The following is a 17,876-nucleotide window of genomic DNA, read 5'->3' on the forward strand; positions in this document are numbered from 1 at the left end:
AAGTTGGACAGGTTGGCATCTGTACATTTAGAATTCATGGAAGCTATCCAGCTATGTGAACTGGCTCTTTAGATGAATGTTATCTTCAGATATCTGTAATGAGGGCTGTTCATACTGTAGTACTAGAGGCTGTATAGTACAAAAGTCTTCAGTCTGCTGAGAGCTAGCAGTTTGGCTGGGACTGTTCTTCTGTTTGCGGTATGTAAGGACATTTTTTCCCCCCTCAGGATTTAGAATTCAGCTGGAATCTTTCATAACAGAGTGAAACTAGATACTTGACAAATGCCTGTGCCGCCACCGCCTCCTCCCCCTCCACCACCACCTCTCCCAGCTTCTGGAGGACCACCCCCAGCACCTCCACCGTTGCTATCTTCATTACCTCTGGTAAGATCTGCTTTTCATTTTGATTAGTGTAGCAAGGTAAATGTCTTCAGATTATTTTCAGATTTATTTCAGATTATTGTGATAATAGCAGGGGCAAAGAACATAAGAACGGCCATAGTGGGTCAGACCAAAGGTCCTCCAGCTCAGTATCCTGTCTACTGACAGTGCCAATGCCAGGTTCCCCAGAGGGAGTGAACCTAACAGTAATAATCAAGTTATCTCTCTCCTGCCATCCATCTCCACCCTCTGAGAAACAGAGGCTAGGGACACCATTTTTTATCCATCCTGGCTAATAACCATTAATGGATTTAACCTCCAGGAATTTATCTATTTCTCTTTTAAACCCTGTTATAGTCCTAGCCTTCACAACCTCTTCAGGCAAGGAGTCCCACAGGTTGACACTGCGCTGTGTGAAGGAAGAACTTCCTTTTATTTGTTTAAAACCTGCTGCCCATTAATTTCATTTGGTGGCCCCTAGTTCTTATATTATGGGAACAAGTAAATAACTTTTCCTTATTCACTGTCTCCAAACACTCATGATTTTATATACCTCTATTGTATCCCCCCTTAGTCTCCTTTTTTCCAAGCTGAAAAGTCCCAGCCTCTTTAATGTCTCCTCATATGGAACCCATTCCAAACCCCTAATCATTTTAGTTGCCCTTTTCTGAACTTTTTCTAATGCCAGTAAATCTTTTTTGAGATGAGGAGACCACATCTGTACGCAGTATTCAAGATGTGGGCGTACCATGGATTTATATAAGGGCAATAAGATATTCTCCATCTTATTCTCTATACCTGCAATGTATTTTGGATCAGGTGTTTGGAACAAAAACTTAGGCCAGGTGTGTGTGCGTGTGTATACACACACAAATTTAGCACTCATAAGTACTCCCCAAAACACAGACAGCTTGATTTTAGTTTTAAAATGTGCACTTGGGAAGTGTTGATTTCTTCTTTCATTTCTAATAGTTTGTATTAAGGATTGTAGTGTTTTATCCTTAGATGTTTTCCTTCCTGGGGATACACCACGTGATGCTTTTATCATGTTCACAGGTACAGCTATTGTATGTAATAGATCACCTGGTTGCATGTCACCAACCAGTGCATATGCCCTTGCAGTAAGCGGCTGATGCCCTGGCTGGAATTCCAGGTTCTTATTGTACTTTTGTTATGCTGATCCTTGGGGATGCTTCTTCAGGCCCTTTTCCGTGTGTTGCAATCACTTGTTTATGGAGTGTTTCAGCCTTAAAGTTATAGCTGTAGAGAAAATAATGAATAGCCATATTCAAGGCCAAGCATCTCTCATTTCCTTGTACACTTTCTCTGCCACGGCTATACTCCTTGCAGCATGCATTAGTTTTCTTTCTCTGTAGAAATAAGTGCCCAACTCTTTTTAAAAAATAGAGCTTGATTTCTTTTGTGCCTTCTGGTGCTGATATAAATATGTACTTCAGACCCTTGAACTTCTCTTTCCTGCTCTGACATCCATGCCCATTTTGTGAAGGAGTCTATCAGTTTTATTTGATTATGTTCCAACTTTGTCCTCTCCTAGGGAAAAATTACCTTGCACCTTCTTTATTTGCCATTCTAAGTTTTAAGGAGTTCACAAACTGAACCATCCCGCAAAACTATCAAAAAAGTGCAAGGTTGTGAACTGCAAGGAAGTGCTTGGGTTGAAAACATACAGGTGGAGGAATTCTGGTTTCTCTGGTTTAATTTTGATCTTCAGGCATATTGACTGGAGTTTTCACATCTGAGTTCCTGATGTTTGTCTCACAAATCCAGTTAGACCTAAGTAAGTGGTCTGATTTTCAGAGAAGCTTAACTCCTGCAACTGCTATGGAAGTCTATAGAAGCTGCCCTTCTCTTAACATTAGCCACCTGTATTTAGTCACCTAACTTTAGGCATCCAGTTTGAAAATTTTGGCCATGATATACAAAGGGACAGATCTTCAACTGTGACCCAAGTGTAGGAGTCCCAAGTGTAGGAAGTGTGCATATGTGTGCAAAAGTGGCTTAAAGCTCAACATTGCACTCCCGGATCCTGTTACAGCCTGTGCAGGGCCAGTTTCCCAGCACAGAGTTAGTGCTGTCATCAGGCTATTCTACCTTACACCAGCTATAAATGGCCCTAGTGGCTGAGAACCCAGTAAAAGACCAGCACAACAAAGGGGTGTCCTGGCCATGCCACTTGTGCCTGGTATACCATCAACAGGAAGGGGTTGTGGGATAAGAGCCTCTAGATCAGTTCCATGTAAATTCATTCCTGCACTGGGATGATCCTCTGACTGGTTTTAGGGCCAGTTTACACTGGTGGCATAGTGGAAAGTGGCCACATCACACTTTAGAATCTGGCCCACAATGTCAAGCACTTCAGTTACGAGGTCACCAATCTAGACTTCCCGTGGTAGTTGCAAATCCCTCTTGAAGACTGTGTGTAAGAGAGTCCCAACTAAATGTGTTGCTACTTGTCACACATGGCACTATATCTGTTGGGAAAAATGGAAATATCCCAGACATAAAGAGCTTTTAGAATATGCAGCAGTTGGCTTCAGTCAGTTCATACTCTGCCTCCCAAGGGGTTACGTTTTACCCTGAATTTTCTCTCCCTCTATTGCCAGAGAATGCTGACATCTTCCCATCATTTCATTTTAATGAATTACAAAATGTACTTCTAATTTATAAAGCATACTCAGTACATTACCCTGTTAGCTGGAATTTGGAAAATCTTCCAGCACAAGTGCATAATTTAAAGGGAGAAAATGGATCCTGCATAAAGAATTAGTAAGACAATTCTGCCAAATGTTATTCTCGTATAACAGTGAAAGGAATCTTCTCTGCTAAAGTTGAATCAGAGGGAAGACCATCTCTAAGAGGCCCTCAGTGTCCAGTTAGTTCTACAGACGTAAAATGCTGACATAGGTCAAAGCTCTGTTGCAACTATGGATCTGGCTAAAGGTGTTAATTGGGGAATCCATAACAAGTAGCTACAGACCCTAGATTCTTTTGCTAGGAAGATATTGTCTAGAATTTGGCATCTGAATCTTACAGCTGCTAAAACTGCCCAGCTGTTGCTACAGCTGCTGAATGTACTGTTGGAGAATGGAAATATAAAAATGATAGGCAGTAATATAAAAGTACAAAAGAAACAAACAAACTTTGCCTAGTCAATGCACATAGTTGAGTCTACACACACACATAAGTAGAGGGGTAATTTTTATACCGATTTAGTTAAACCAGCACAAGTTTTGTATGTGGACAGACATAAGCCCGGTTTAAACTGGTACAAGAGTCTCCACACACAAGTGTTGCATCAATGTAATTAAACTGATTTAAGTTAAACTGGTGCAATTTCTGTGTGTAGACAAGCCACAGGGGCTGCATTTAGTATTTAAATACCCTGCATTTTCAAGCATGCAATTATATGGGATATGAAATTATATTATTTTTAAGAGTTCCGGATACTTGTATGTGGACCTCTGCAGTTTTCATCTTTGCTGTCACTAAAGGGAGCTTGTCAGGTTGGCCTTCAGAATAAGGGGAAAACCAATATGATGGATATTTTATGAAAAAAAATATCCTAAAAGATCTCGTATCTTCTGTGGAAGCTAATCTTCAGGGCCGGTGCAACCATAGGGTGCTGGGATTTGGGGGGCGTCGTTTTCTTTGGCAGTGACCACGGCGGCCAGATCTTCGGCCGCCCCAGTCGCCGCCGGCATTTAGGCGGAGGGAGCTGGGGCAGGGGAGTGTGGGGAGGGCCGCCTACAGAAAGTAAAGGGGGGGCTGCACGCAGGCAAACTCCCCGCCCCAGCTCACCCCTTCCCCGTCTCCTTCTCGAGCATGCCGTCACTGCTTCACTTCTCCTGCCTCCCAGGCTTGCGGCACCTAAGCTGATTGGCGCCGCAAGCCTGGGAGGTGGGAGAAGTGAAGCAGCGACGGCGTGCTCGGGGTGCTCGTGCTCATAGCAGGAGTGAGCTGGGGCTGGGGGGTGCCTCAGGGCGGAGGGGGGTAGCTGCCATGGGGGGGGCGCCTCAGGGCGGGCGGGGTGGGGCTCAAGGTGGAAGTTTCGCCTAGGGCGCGAAACATCCTTGCACCAGCCCTGTTTATCTTAGTATTTTATCTAGAAGATAGAGCAGCTTTTATTTGGTGATCACATAACACTTGTGAAATGTTGTTATGCAGGTGTGATCTGGCATCTGGCTTTGCTGCTAGTTAATTCAGGTGAACCTGCAGAGGTGAGTTCTTGCACTTACAGAGATCAGATGACATTTGTTAAAGGAGAACTAGGCAATTACTTCCCACTTTGTTTTTTTCATTGTGACAGAATGAAGTAGCTGATTCAGGCCAGGTGAAATCTAACAAAGGGAAAAGAAGGAGGCTGAAGAATTAAGGGGGCAAAGAGTTGAGACTGGTAGAATAGGAGAGTGTTGATGTAAGAGGAGTGGGGACAAAAAGAGATTGAACACAAGGAAAGAGAGTAAGAACAGAGAGGACAACTGAGATGGAACTAAGTTTTAAGAAAAAAATGTAAGGAAAACAGCTGAAACAGAGCAGGGTTGTTGGGTTCAGTTATATCTGTAGCCTGCTTCTTGCTTGCATATATATATACCTGCCCCTGGAAATTTCCACTACATGCGTCCGATGAAGTGGGTATTCACCCACGAAAGCTCATGCTCCAAAACGTCTGTTAGTCTATAAGGTGCCACAGGACTCTTTGCTGCTTTTACTTCCCAGCAGTCTCCTTTCTTCTTTTTTTCTGTCTCCCTTTGGCTTTGCCATTGATGGATTGAGTTGTGGCCCTTCAGTTCATATCTGTCAGGCTTTTTTGACCCTTGTGCCACGCCTGCCTTATTATGTTCTTATTTGTGTGACATGGTCAAGAAGTACTTGCATATGCAACGTGGTTAGAATAATCATGGATCAAGATCACACTGCACCAATTTTATTAAATGTCACCAATACTTAGTATATAGGGTTACTCTGGCCACTTGAGATGTTAACAACTTCCACTCCCTGGGGTAAGTGAAATAGTTATTACATTACCTACTTGCCTGCATATGATATCAAGATCTCATCTAAGCCTGGATCCCTTATTAAGCCACAATCCTCAATGATTTTGCATCTTTTCCTTTCTCCAAACCCCAAACTGCTTTTTGTTTTTGAGTCCTTTGCAATTTTACTGCCTTCCTTGAGTCAGAAGAAATTTAGTTTGATTTATACTGGTTTTTAAATCTCTTGAGCTTGGAGTTATTCTGATATGGATGCTTTAATTATAGAACAGTGTTCTACTTATTTCAGAGCTGATATGTTTTTTTTCCATTTCCTTGTAATTCTGTCATACAAGCAGTCACAAAATATGTTGAAATGATACAAAGATGGAATTCAAGGCATGTTAGGAACCACCTGTGCCCAACAGCTGAAAAACTCCTGGCTGCTTGAGCATGTAATAAAACAAGGCTTTCAAATGAATTTTCGAGCGGGAATGTGAGAGTATACATACAGCAACAGGTGTAGGTGCTACTTGTTAGATATTTATGTGGCACCGTAGGTGGCTGATACAAAATGTAAATATAACTAATGGGAGTAACTGAGCATCACTTTATGTGCCTTCCTTCAGGGGTCATAGATAAAATGGAGGGAGAGTTGTGGAAAAAAAAATGATGGGGCATAGGTTCAGGCAGTGGCTTATAGAGTCTTAAATATGGGTCCTCCTGATGGAAAGGGGGCAATTGAGGAGTTTTTCCTCATAGTCCGATAAAACTGAAGGAGTTTGTTTCACTTAAACTTTCTAATCTTTCTGTTTTCCTCGGCTCTTTTTCTTTTGAAGTGTATGGGTTGTTTTTTTTAATTTGGTAAGGAAACGGGTTCATATAACAGCCCATGATAATGTTAAAAACAGGCACTGTTCTGGAACTAGAAGGATTACAAAGATGTCATTGCTGAAGCTCGCAAGTGAAGAATGAGAATAGATGTTTTGTTTTGATAACCTGCTATTTGTTTTAAAGTGCAGTAATCAGTTTACTGATCTGCTGCATGTGTCTACAAGCATGCATTTCTGATATATTCAATCAACATCTACTAAAATGTTGATATTTTAGGAAGTGTTTTGTATGTACTAGACTCTCACAGTAGATGTTTGTTTAATGATTCAGACATTTCTGAAGTTAAAGAAAATATTTCTGCCTCTCTTCAGAATTATTTTGTTCTTTATAATGAAGCGTCAGGGCAGAAATGAACCAAAAAGACACAATGGCTCAAATAATTAAAACCAGTAGAATTACACCAGGAGTATTTGGCCCATTGTTATGTTGAAACCGAAGATGAAAAGTGTTCTGCTTCAGAAAAGCATTTAGTTAGTACAGTGTAAAGCCTGAAATAATGCAAAATGTAAATTATCACATGGATTAATTATAACTGTTCCTGAATTCTTATTAATTAAATAGAATTAAGGGAAAATTACAATAGCTGCTAAACATATGGCAATCTACTGGTTTCTTCAGTTGGCTATTGTACCTAACTTTCTACTCTTGCATTAAAAACCTCAGAGGAACAATTCCTCTCTATGTAATAGTGTGATAAATGCATAATTTACACAGAGATAGAATGTCCAACGTTAGGGAAAACATCAGATGATCTCTGCAGTGAGGGACTTTTTCCTTCTTCTCTTTCATGCAGTTGCTATGTTTTGTCAGAGAAAACCTTGTAAGCCTGCTTAAGAAAATTGGAAAACTACAGTGTTATCTCTGAAGTTGTGTGGGTGTTGTTTTGCCGTTATGACATTTTTGTACTGCTAATGTTCAGAAATGGAAATAATACATGTAGAACAACTTGGTTGAATAGCATGGGAATTTACTGCGCATGCATTTTGGATATATCTTTGAATACTTTTAAGTCAGGTACATGATTCATGTAACTTCTGAATATTTCTTAGTGTTTTTTGATTAGTTCAGTTAAGAGGTTCTCCCAGATGTAGCGGTGAAAGGTCACAATACTTTTGAGCTATGTCAGATCTTGGCTGTGTTTCAAATAGACTTTGACTTCTGTCTCTCTCCTAACTTCTAGAAGGAGTGATCTAATGACAGCTTTGGTTAGAAATCTCTTTTCAAGTGGTTGTATTTTTTTTTTAATTCTGTAGCAGCTAGAATTGTCTGCAGTAAGATTCTCAGATATAAAGAAAATAAGGAGAAAAAATGAGACTCATTCCAGTTTGGGGTGATTTTGGAGGCAGTAAATGTTGCTGCTCATCTGAATGCAGAGGTTCTTTATGAAGTCATGCACTGTGCAGTCACTTTCTATCCAATTTTGAGGTGAATGCAAATCCCGCAGAATAGTGGGATAAGGAACTAGGGGTGCAAGTCAAATCTGGATCTCTCACAAGGCAGTGCAGCGTGTTATCAGTAGGCCGTCCTGATTCTATTGCAGCCTTTAACTTCCTAGTCTGTAGACCTTGAACTACCAGTCAGTTTTTACCCTCCAAGTATCTATTTTGCTCCATATTTTTATTAAGCCTTTAAACAGACTCCCGAATCATAAGATTTCCCAAATACTGCAGTATTTGGGTATATGTAAAAATAGGTTTCCTATATTAAATACAGCTTGAATTTGTTTGACTTTAATAGCTACAGAGAGGCAGGCTGGATTGCTGGAAGGCCTGGACCATTTGGCATGAGGACCTAAGCATTCCTGTTGGGTTTTCAATTGCTTTCTTTATTAGCTCTAGAGGCAGGATTTCTTGAATCACAGTCACCAACGGACTAAAGAAAAACACTTTTTATTTTCCTGTTTGGACCACTCACCAGTGCCAGTGTTGCCAAATTCTGTTACTTTATCAAGAATCTTGTGATATTTGGTGGTTTTCTTAAAGCTGCGCCTGGGGACAATTGATGACATGAGAATCTCAGCTTTCACTTAAAGGGAAACTTCTAGCCCTTGTTGTTGTAGCAGAGAGCTTGAAAACACAAACCAAGTTTCCTCTAAAAGTTCAGAAGGCAAGCAAAAAGAGCTTTCAAATATATTTTTTTTAATCTCATGATTTTGAGGTCTGATTCATGATTTTTTGAAAGTTTGGAGTTAGCAATACTGCACTCACAGCCCTGTCTTTTTATGGTATCCCTGCATATTACCACTCAGATTAGAGTCTGAATTTGGAGTTTGGCCCATTCTCTTCCTGGACCCACTCTCTGTAAAAGTGGTGATGAGAAGTTTAATTTAAAAAAAAAAAAAGGATAAATTGGTCTCAGTATAATCTCAATATTTTTAGCTTCATATGGAGTATCTTAAAAATAGTGAAAGGGGTTATCTTGCTTTTTTCCCCTGGCTGTTCGTGTGTGGATTTCAATTTGCCTTGCCTTGAGTAATGAAGAAAACTTGCTCTTGAGTATGTAGCACTGTCTGATACTAGTATAGCCGGAGAGGATCTCCTTGTAGACAGTGTTATCACCATACAGACTGTAACTGCTCAAATAATTGGGATATTTGTGGATACCTAATTATTTGATTTTTTTTTTTAATAGTGGAAGAGGCTGGCTTGCAAAGGAGTGGTGCTCAAGCTGCATGAAACTGTAATCTTTATCTATAACCTTCTGTAGTCATAGCTTAAGCGGGGCAATATGAATACAAAGATAAAACCATGCCAAGATGACATTGCTCAATTTATTTCTGTCTGGACTGGTACAGGGACATGTACTGCATATATTTATAGGTGATAATATTATAGAATGATATGTTAACTAGGATCATGCTGACTTTGTTGATAGGAAGCATACTTCCTTTAAGCAGTTGTGTTCTATGCAAGGTTGCTTTTATAATATCCTCCATCATGTTTAACATCTGACTTTAGTAGAAAGCATTCCAAACTAGAATGGTGTAAGTTTTTCATCCATATGACTTGTGCATAACTTTGCTGAGTGTAACTCACTGAAATACCACTAGGCCATCTGCGATACATGCACATACTGCAGGTGCAAATTGTGACCTGTGGAATTTGCAATAGATTTCAGCCAATCAATTGGTACTATTCTTACAACCTTTCAGTTAAAAAAAATCCCATACGTGCCTTGAATTAAACTTCTGTACATTGCTGGAATGTGATGTTACAAGAAACTGAAAAAAATTTCAGTTTTTCCTAGCCTTAAACTGATTAGAGTTTTTCATGGATACAAAAGGTCATTTAAAACCTTAGAAATGTGTTTGTGTAGGTAGCCAGACAAAGTGAATCGTATAGTTTCTTTAGAGCAGGCCTAGATTAAATTATGATGCCTGTAGGAGGTCAGAGATACTGTTATTATTTACTTGTATTACTGTAGTACAGAGGAGCCCTCATTATGGACCAGGACCCCTAGGTGCTGTGCAAATACAGAGTCAGTGTTGCTAACTCTCATGACTTAATTGTGAGTCTTGTGGTAGTTGGCATTTTTCTTAAAGTCTCAGCTTCTGGAATTATGTCATTACATGAGAATCTCATCTTTCTTGTGGGGGAGATGGAAGGGGGGGGAATGCTAGCTCTCATAGGTGTGGAGAAAAGCTTGATAATGTGAAACCAAAAGGCAGATCCTTAATATTTATTATTTTTAAAAATCATGAGATTTTTAATACAATCTTGTGGTTTTTTTGGGGTGGGGGGCGGGCTGACTCATGGTTTTGGAGGACTTGAGATTGACTGTACTGTAGAGTTCACATTGCCACCCACCTTGGTGTCCTGTGTGATTTGTGTGTCTGAAATGGTTTGAAAGCCTGCTCTGCAGAAAGAGAACTCCAGCCTCGTCAAACTTGGATGCCAGAAAGTTAGGCACCTATAGTAAATAAAAGCAGCTCAGCACTTCTGAAAAATCCATATCACTTCTGTTCAGTTAACTAAACGTGGATTTAGATCAGGGGTTCTCAAACTTCACTGCACTGGGACCACTTCTGACAACAAAAATTACTACATGACCCCAGGAGGGGGGAACCAAAGCCTGAGCCCCACCATCCCAGTGGGGGGACTAAAGTCCGAGCCCTCAACCCAGGGCTGAAGCCCTTAGGCTTGGGCCCCAGACAGTGGTGTTCAAGCTTCAGCCCTGGGCCTCAGCAAGTCTAACGCCAGCCCTGGTGACCCCATTTGGGGTCCCAACCCACAGTTTGAGAACCACTGATTTAGATGCTTACATTTAAACGCTCACATTTGAAAATTTTGGACATAATCCCTCAATCTGCCCAACATTTTGCTTGTTGCAGAGCTGATCCAGATCTGATATAAGATGTACAATATTTCATGTTGTCTGACTGTGCAGCATCCGTGTTATAGAAGGAGGATTTCACTAACTGGATTGGTGTGTGCTGGTGGTGGCAGCGGCAATAGGAGTGATGATGGAAATAAGTGCTGGGGTCCAGCTGCAGACAGTTAAAGCCTTGTCTATGCTACTTTTTTCCTTTCAGTTTCCCACCATAGCTATTGTGACGGGATATTGCAACCACATGCGGTATCTTTGGGACCATATTGTGTTAACTTTATGTATTGCTGTGTGCCAAGGATTGTGTGCAACTCGGGGGGGAGGGTTGCCACAGCTCTGCCTGGAACTAAGAGCACTGAGTGGTGGCTAAGGAGAATCACTCAAGTTGTAAGGAGAGGTACCACCCTTGGGGAAGCTAGCATATACTGCTTTAACCTGGGGTTTCTGGAGACCAACAAAGAAAGGGTTTTTGCTATACAAACTGACTCAGGGCCTTCTTTCTGATCCAGAAAACAGACAGGATCTTCTGTCCAAGGGAAAGTACAGCCACGGGCAGCGGGTGGAGCCCCCCTTTGGGGGGGGCTAGCTCCCAGCTCCACCCCTTCCGCCTGCACCTGACCCATGGCCGAAGCCCCGAGACCACCACCACCAGCCCGTGGCTGGAGTCACAAGCCCCTCTCCCAGAGTGCCCCCACCCCAGGCCGCAGGAGCCCTGGGCTGGCCAAAGCCCTGAGCACTCCCTGCCTCATCTGGAGGTGCCCCGGGCTGGCTCCCTCCCCCCACCTTGGCATATTCCGGGGTGGCTGAGGAGGTGGTATGTGCCTCCACAGCCACCCCAGAATGTGCATGGGGCATAATCAAACAAAAACTTTGCCACCAAACCCTGGAACGGGGGGATCCGGTGGCCGCAGCAGAGCCTCCTCTGGCTTATTATACCCGCCGCCCATTAGTACAGTGATGAGAATTTGAGGAATAAGTCTACGGTAGGCACTACCTACCTAAGTATATACATTGCATGACCTTTAAAATTGGGTAGAATCAGATTAGAGTTTTCTGCATGATTAATAGTGAGGCCGTAGTTGTTAATTATTGAGCTGAGCAGAGATGGCATGAAACTGGCTGTGTCGTTCTTTGAGGATAATAGCCTACCATAAAGCTATTTGGCTTGTGTCTTCACTTGTGCTCCATTTGAAAGAAAGTTTGCATGGTAGCAATTCCTCACATGGGTAGGGCTTGAAGCTTAACTTTCTAGAGGACTCTGTTTACACAGAGATTGCTGTGTTTATTAAAGTAAACTGAATGTCAAGAATTAATTACTTTCGGCCCGTGCTGCAGAATAGCAGTACAATAAACAGCCCTGATCCTGCAATTGACTGTGCAGATGGAGCCCAACTGAAGCCAGTGTGGCTTCATGCAGTTGACTGGGTCTTGAGAGGTCAGGGTATTAATGTGAATAGTAAACCCCAAAATCACATACACCAACCTTCCTATTACTAAACAGAGTCCTAAAATAGCTTTCTACTAAGCATAGCTGAGCTATTTATATTTGTTTGAAGTTCATTTTCTCTTGAGATTCTTTTATAACCTAGCAAAGAGTTAAAGCAAATGTGTTGCATATTTGAAACGAATGCAATAAAAATGACTTACTGTTTTTCTCTCTGTTCCTAGTCTATTTTATGCCCACTAGAAATAGGGCTTTTAAAAGGACTTTTCTTATTGTAATCACACTTTGTAGCATGGCTCTAACTGTAACTCTGTATTAAAAAAAACCCATAAATAATTATTGTTGCCTGCTGGGCAGACTGCTGCAACAAATTGAGTGGTAAATTCCACTCAAGGGTAATTATAATCTAGTAATCAAGTTTGAGGTACTCTGGGCTTCACACTGGACTTGTGCATGTTTATGATTGGAGCTGGTTAGGAATTTTTCAACTAAAGTGTTTTTCTGTCAGAAAATGCTAATTTGTCAAAATTGTTTGCTCGGAAAGGTCAGTTTCGACGAAAGATTCATTGCAAGATTTCTTAGGTCCAGGATGGAATTTCTGGGTGAGAGAGCGCCACGCCCCAGAACAGCCAATAGCCTAGTGGTTAGGGCATTCACCTGGGATGTGCAAGACCTGGATTGAGGTCCTTGCTCTGAATCTTGTGGACAATGTACGTGTGTCTTGTTCTCTCTTCCTCTCCCTTCCCGACAAAAAAACATTGAAAGGTCTCAGTTTCATCCTGATGCAGAACAGGAAACACTTCCAAAATCTTAAAAATATTTATGGAATGGGAAAGTCATTTATTGCCCAGCTCTACTTGTACACCTCTAGCCTGATACAATGCGACCTGATATAACATGGATTTGGATATAACGCGGTAAAGCAGCACTCCGGATGGGGTGGGGGGGGGCTGCGCGCCCTGGTGGATCAAAGCAAGTTTGATATAACACGGTTTCACCTATAACGTGGTAAGATTTTTTGGCTCCCGAGGACAGCATTATATCGAGGTAGAGGTGTATCACCCGCTGTACTAAAGATGCTTTATGTAGCACAAACGCTGGGTACACTTTCAGATTCTTGATCTCCAGCTACCCTTGCACCCCACTCCTCTCCCAAAAACCCCAATACCTTAAATAGTCTATTGCCTTTTGATAACAAAAAATAGAATTTTATTATTTGTTGACTGTCCAGGCATCCCATTCCCAACTTTATATGAAATTGACAGATGTTTTTAAAAACCAGCTTATGAAATACATTGTGCCTGATTCCTACAGGAATTGCCCTATTGAAGCAGTGATCAGCCGTGCCAACACCAGGTAATTCAGGGGAAGATGCAACCCTGCCACAGGCAGTGATGGACTAAACGACTTATAAGCAAAATTTCTTCCTGATCCCCATTAGTTAGAAGCTGACTTGTGACCTCAAGGATGGGAGGGGTGGAGTATGTATATGCCTTCCAAAACATGTGTTGTTTTGGGTTTTTTATTATTGTGACGCTATATGTTCTTGTTATCCATGTAAATCTTCTATCTAGTTCGGACTCCTGCTAAGCTCCTGCACTCCACTGCTTTCCAATTGTGTAGTCATTTACAATTATGTAAAGAGTGTGCAAAATACTACCATTCTAATTTGGTAGTGTTTTACACTTGCTGTGCACTGTCTGAATGACTACACAAGGTGCGGGGCAGTGAGACCTGGGGCCATTGACATTTAAGGGTCTCATGTGGAATACGTGGGTCTTGCAGAAAGCAAGTCCCTATCATCAAGCGCAGTTAGTGCTAGAAAATCCTGTTTCTAGACATAGCTGCAAGTTAAAATTAATAGTAGTCCCTATCTCTCTTCACCATTGCAGAGGAAGGTCATGGTGAAGGAGAAAGCACCTTGGCCTGGCCATGCTGATGCAGGTTCTGTTTGGGTCAGCACAATAAAGTGTTATAGTGCCGATATCCTAAGGTAACCCACATACCTCCTGGGTGTGGTGCTCTGTCCCCTCCAGTGGCACCGAGACCACTTAGGGATTAATGAGTCTGCTCTAGAGCCTTAGCTAAGTGCCATCAGGCTTTTAGTTCATGAAGTAGAGGCTCATGTATTTGCTCCAGAGATCCCAGGTTTGATCCTACCCACCGACGACTGGGATCTGTTGACGTTACAAGTGGGGGCTTGTCTGAGATTTCAGCTGGGAAGTCTGTGAAGCTGAGGATTCGCTTCCTCAGCTAGCGGAAGTATATAACCCACAAGCCTTCTGGGTGTGGTGCTCTGTGTTATCTAGTGTCATCAAGACTACTTACAGAGAGACGAATGAGTTTGCTCTACAGCAGGGGTTCTCAAAATGGGGATCGGGACCCCTCAGGGGGTCACGAGCTGTCAGCCTTCACCCCAAACCCCGCTTTGCCTCCAGCATTTATAATGGTGTTAAATATATTAAAAAGTGTTTTTGATTTATAAGGGGGGTTGTCACACTCAGAGGCTTGCTATGTGAAAGAGGTCACCAGTACAGAACTTTGAGCACCATTGCTCTACAGCCTTAGCTAACAGTCATGATGTTTTTAGCTCATGCAGTAGAGGTTCATGCACTAAGCTCCAGAGGTCCCAGGTTCGATCCTGCCCACCGATGACCGGCTGTGTATGCATTACACTAACAGACCCAATAAATCATTTTGTCAGTAAAGTGTGCATTGAATGTGCTTTCCATCTGCATTTTGACTTGTACAATTTGTACAATGTCTACTGAAAGAGAGGGGACGGGCACATTTTGAACACAAGTTATCTACATATTAGATTTGTTTTCCTTTATTTTTCTTTCCATATATCTGTTTGTGAATTCTAAGTGCATTAAACTAATCCTTTTTCCAGACATCTTTAAATCTTGTTAATTTAAAACAAGAAAAGCCCTAAAGGCCAAGCCTGCGAGATACGTTCATAACTCTTAATGCATATGGTATGCATACATCACACAAGAATATTAATGATCAGGGAGTTATTAGTTTTCAAATGATATCTCACAAGGCCTATTTTGTACAAAGACTACTACAGCAGTGTGTAAGTATCGGAGTGCTTCGTGCCACTCTGTCATCCACAGCTGTGTGTCAGCCTGCTTCTGTCTCTGTTCTAGCCACAAACCGATCAGAGCTCCTTTTGGTCAAACACCTTGCGCAATTTATTTACAATATTCTTTCCCACCACCTTGACAGACTTGTGCAGCTCTATATTTACAGTAGCATACAGTCCTTAGCTCACTTAGCCTAGGGGGTGGGGAGAGAGACAGATGGTATCTTTCTCCTGAAAGATCTCTCCTGGCTCCCCCATCGCCTCCACTGAGCACTTCCTTCCTGTGGCTTTTCTTCTTTCTGGGCTAGTGGGTTAATTAGCCTAATCGCGCTCTCCTGCCCATCCCCAATCTATCAGTGAGGCACAGCTTTGCTCCTCAGATTTACTCTGAGGTGATATAATTAGTGATTCAGAGATCAGAGTGCTGGTCCAGCTGCTGTTGCCCAGCTCTCTATCACAGACTGCCTAAGAACTGTGTGGTATAAATGACTGCAGATATGTTTTTGCTGGACTGTTTGCTTGTTTATTAAGAACAGCTCTACCCTGAATTGCTATGAGAATTGGATCAAGAATGTATTTCAAGATCAACAGAATGAAAGTACCCAGCCCAACCCGAATACCCACCTGAGTCAAGAAAGATTCCTCTTTTTCTAGGTACCATGGTAGGATTGCCACCTGCCTGTTTTTAACCAGCCTGGACTGTTTTTTGTAGTGTCTCACCAGCTGCTGGTGAAAATGTGCCCCCCTTTTTTTTTTCATGGCACTAATGTTCTCTCTCTAAACTGCAGTAAACACGTGCGGCAGCGTCCATGCAGTGTGTAACTTCTGGCATGCACGCCACGTGGCTAAGAAGGGTGCATGCTGGCACAGCACCTGGGGCTCACTCTGCAGGCCACGCCCTCAACTTGCTGAAACTGCAGCAGCTCCTCTCAGCACTGGGGATTGGGAAGAGGGCTGCACCTGAGGCTCACCAGCAGAGAAGGGTCAGGAGCGGGGACTGGGATGAGGGTAGCAGGGGCTCCTACAGGGACTGAGGCTCCTGGGAGAGAATGGGTATGAGGTTCAGGAAAAGGTAAGAGGCAGTGAGACCTTGAACTGCCTCCGGTTCCTTACCTGCACCACTTCCTGCATGAGGGGAGGAGACAGGGTTAGGCTACTGGTGTGGGGGCACCTGAGAGGAGAAGAGGAGGGTCAGGTTGATGGGATCCCTCTAGGGAGGAGGACTGTCTGATTTTTTTGTGTCTCGGAGGTGGCAACACGGCACCCTTAAAGTTTGAAAAATACTAGCACAATTTTCCTTTTTAAAAATAATTAATATTACCATAATTGGTAGAATCTTTTAAACATCTAAATGCCTTTTACTCTTAAATAACTGTAGAAGCTGAGCACCTCTCAAGTATTTATGCTGACCACACCCCTGTGAGATAAATCAGTAAATCAGAGAGAGAGAGAGATGATGATTCACATGGCTGTGGTGGCACATAGAGCAGACTTCCATCATGAACGGGCCCTTGGAAATCTTCCTTCGGGAAGAGTCAGCATGGGAAGATTTAGACTTCTCAACTCCCTCAAAATTGCATCTTCCAACTTTATTTGTGGTCAGCCTCATGATCTACTTCTTTCATCTTATTAAGGGAATTGAAAAATACAATTTCTCTTGTTTTTACAGTGCAAATATTTGTAATCAGAAATAAATATAAAGTGAGCATTGTACACTTTGTATTCTGTGTTGTATTTGAAAATGTAGAAAATACCCACAAACTTAAATAAATGGTATTCTATTATTATTTAACAGTGCAATTAATTGCATGATTGTGATTAATTTTTTTAATTGCATGACAGCCCCAGTTCTTATTATGCTTTTCTCCACTTTTCTCCTTTAGTGTCTGGTATTTTCTCCCAGTGACAGTACTTATACACTGTAATCAAGTGATATCTCAGTTTTCTTTTTGATAAGCTTAAACAGGTTGATCTCTTTAAGTACCTTATTGTAAGAGCGTCTTCTCCAGCCCTCAAACCTTTTATTTGTTGTTGCTTTCTTTTTCTTTCCCCCCTCCCCCTTTCCAATTTTTCAGTATCCTTTTTAGTTTGTGGACATCTGAATTGTATGCAGTATCGTTCTCACCAGTCATCTCCTTGCTTTGACTTGCTACGCCCCTGTTTATACATCCAAGGGTTGCATTAGCCCTTTTTTTGTCACAGAGTTGCACTGGGCACTCATGTGGAATTGCTTGTCCACTATGACCCCTAAATCCTTTTCAGAGGCACTGCTTTCCAGGATACAGTCACCCATTCTTCAGGGATGACCTGGATTCCTTGTTCCTAGGTATATTACTTAACATTGGGCTGTATTAAAACACTTTTTGTTTGAAGGGCCCTGCTTATTACGCAGTCCAGATTGCTCTGTATGACTGCCCTGTCATCTTTATTATTTTCCATTCTACTAATTCTTGTGTCATCTGCAAATTTTGTCAGTAGTGATTTTATGTTTACTTTCAGATCATTGATGAAAATGTTGAATAGCATTAGTCTTAATACAAATCCCTGTGGAACCCTGCTAGAAACTCCCCCATTCAATGATGATTCCTCATTGACTACTACTTTTTTTGAGCTCTGTCAGTCAGTTCTTAATCCATTTAATATGTGCTTTATTGATATTGTATACTGCTAATTGTTTGAAACAGGAAGTGGTACATCCTTACAAAAGTATAAGTATATATCACATCTACACAGGAAGGATCATCTGAAGTGT

General features: G+C 41.9%; 1 protein-coding gene across 1 annotated transcript in view; it reads left to right on the forward strand.

The window, feature by feature from the left end:
- The first annotated feature begins 227 nt into the window (after positions 1-227).
- Positions 228-17,876, forward strand: part of WIPF3 (WAS/WASL interacting protein family member 3) — a 37,605-nt gene continuing 19,956 nt past the window's right edge. The window contains exon 1 of the mRNA XM_050938675.1: positions 228-384. Within this exon, the coding sequence (XP_050794632.1) occupies positions 283-384 (102 nt within the window). The 5' untranslated portion in view covers positions 228-282. The remainder of the gene's footprint in view (positions 385-17,876) is intronic.

This window comes from Gopherus flavomarginatus, chromosome 2, assembly GCF_025201925.1.
Source record: "Gopherus flavomarginatus isolate rGopFla2 chromosome 2, rGopFla2.mat.asm, whole genome shotgun sequence".
In the NCBI taxonomy this organism is placed as follows: domain Eukaryota; kingdom Metazoa; phylum Chordata; order Testudines; family Testudinidae; genus Gopherus; species Gopherus flavomarginatus.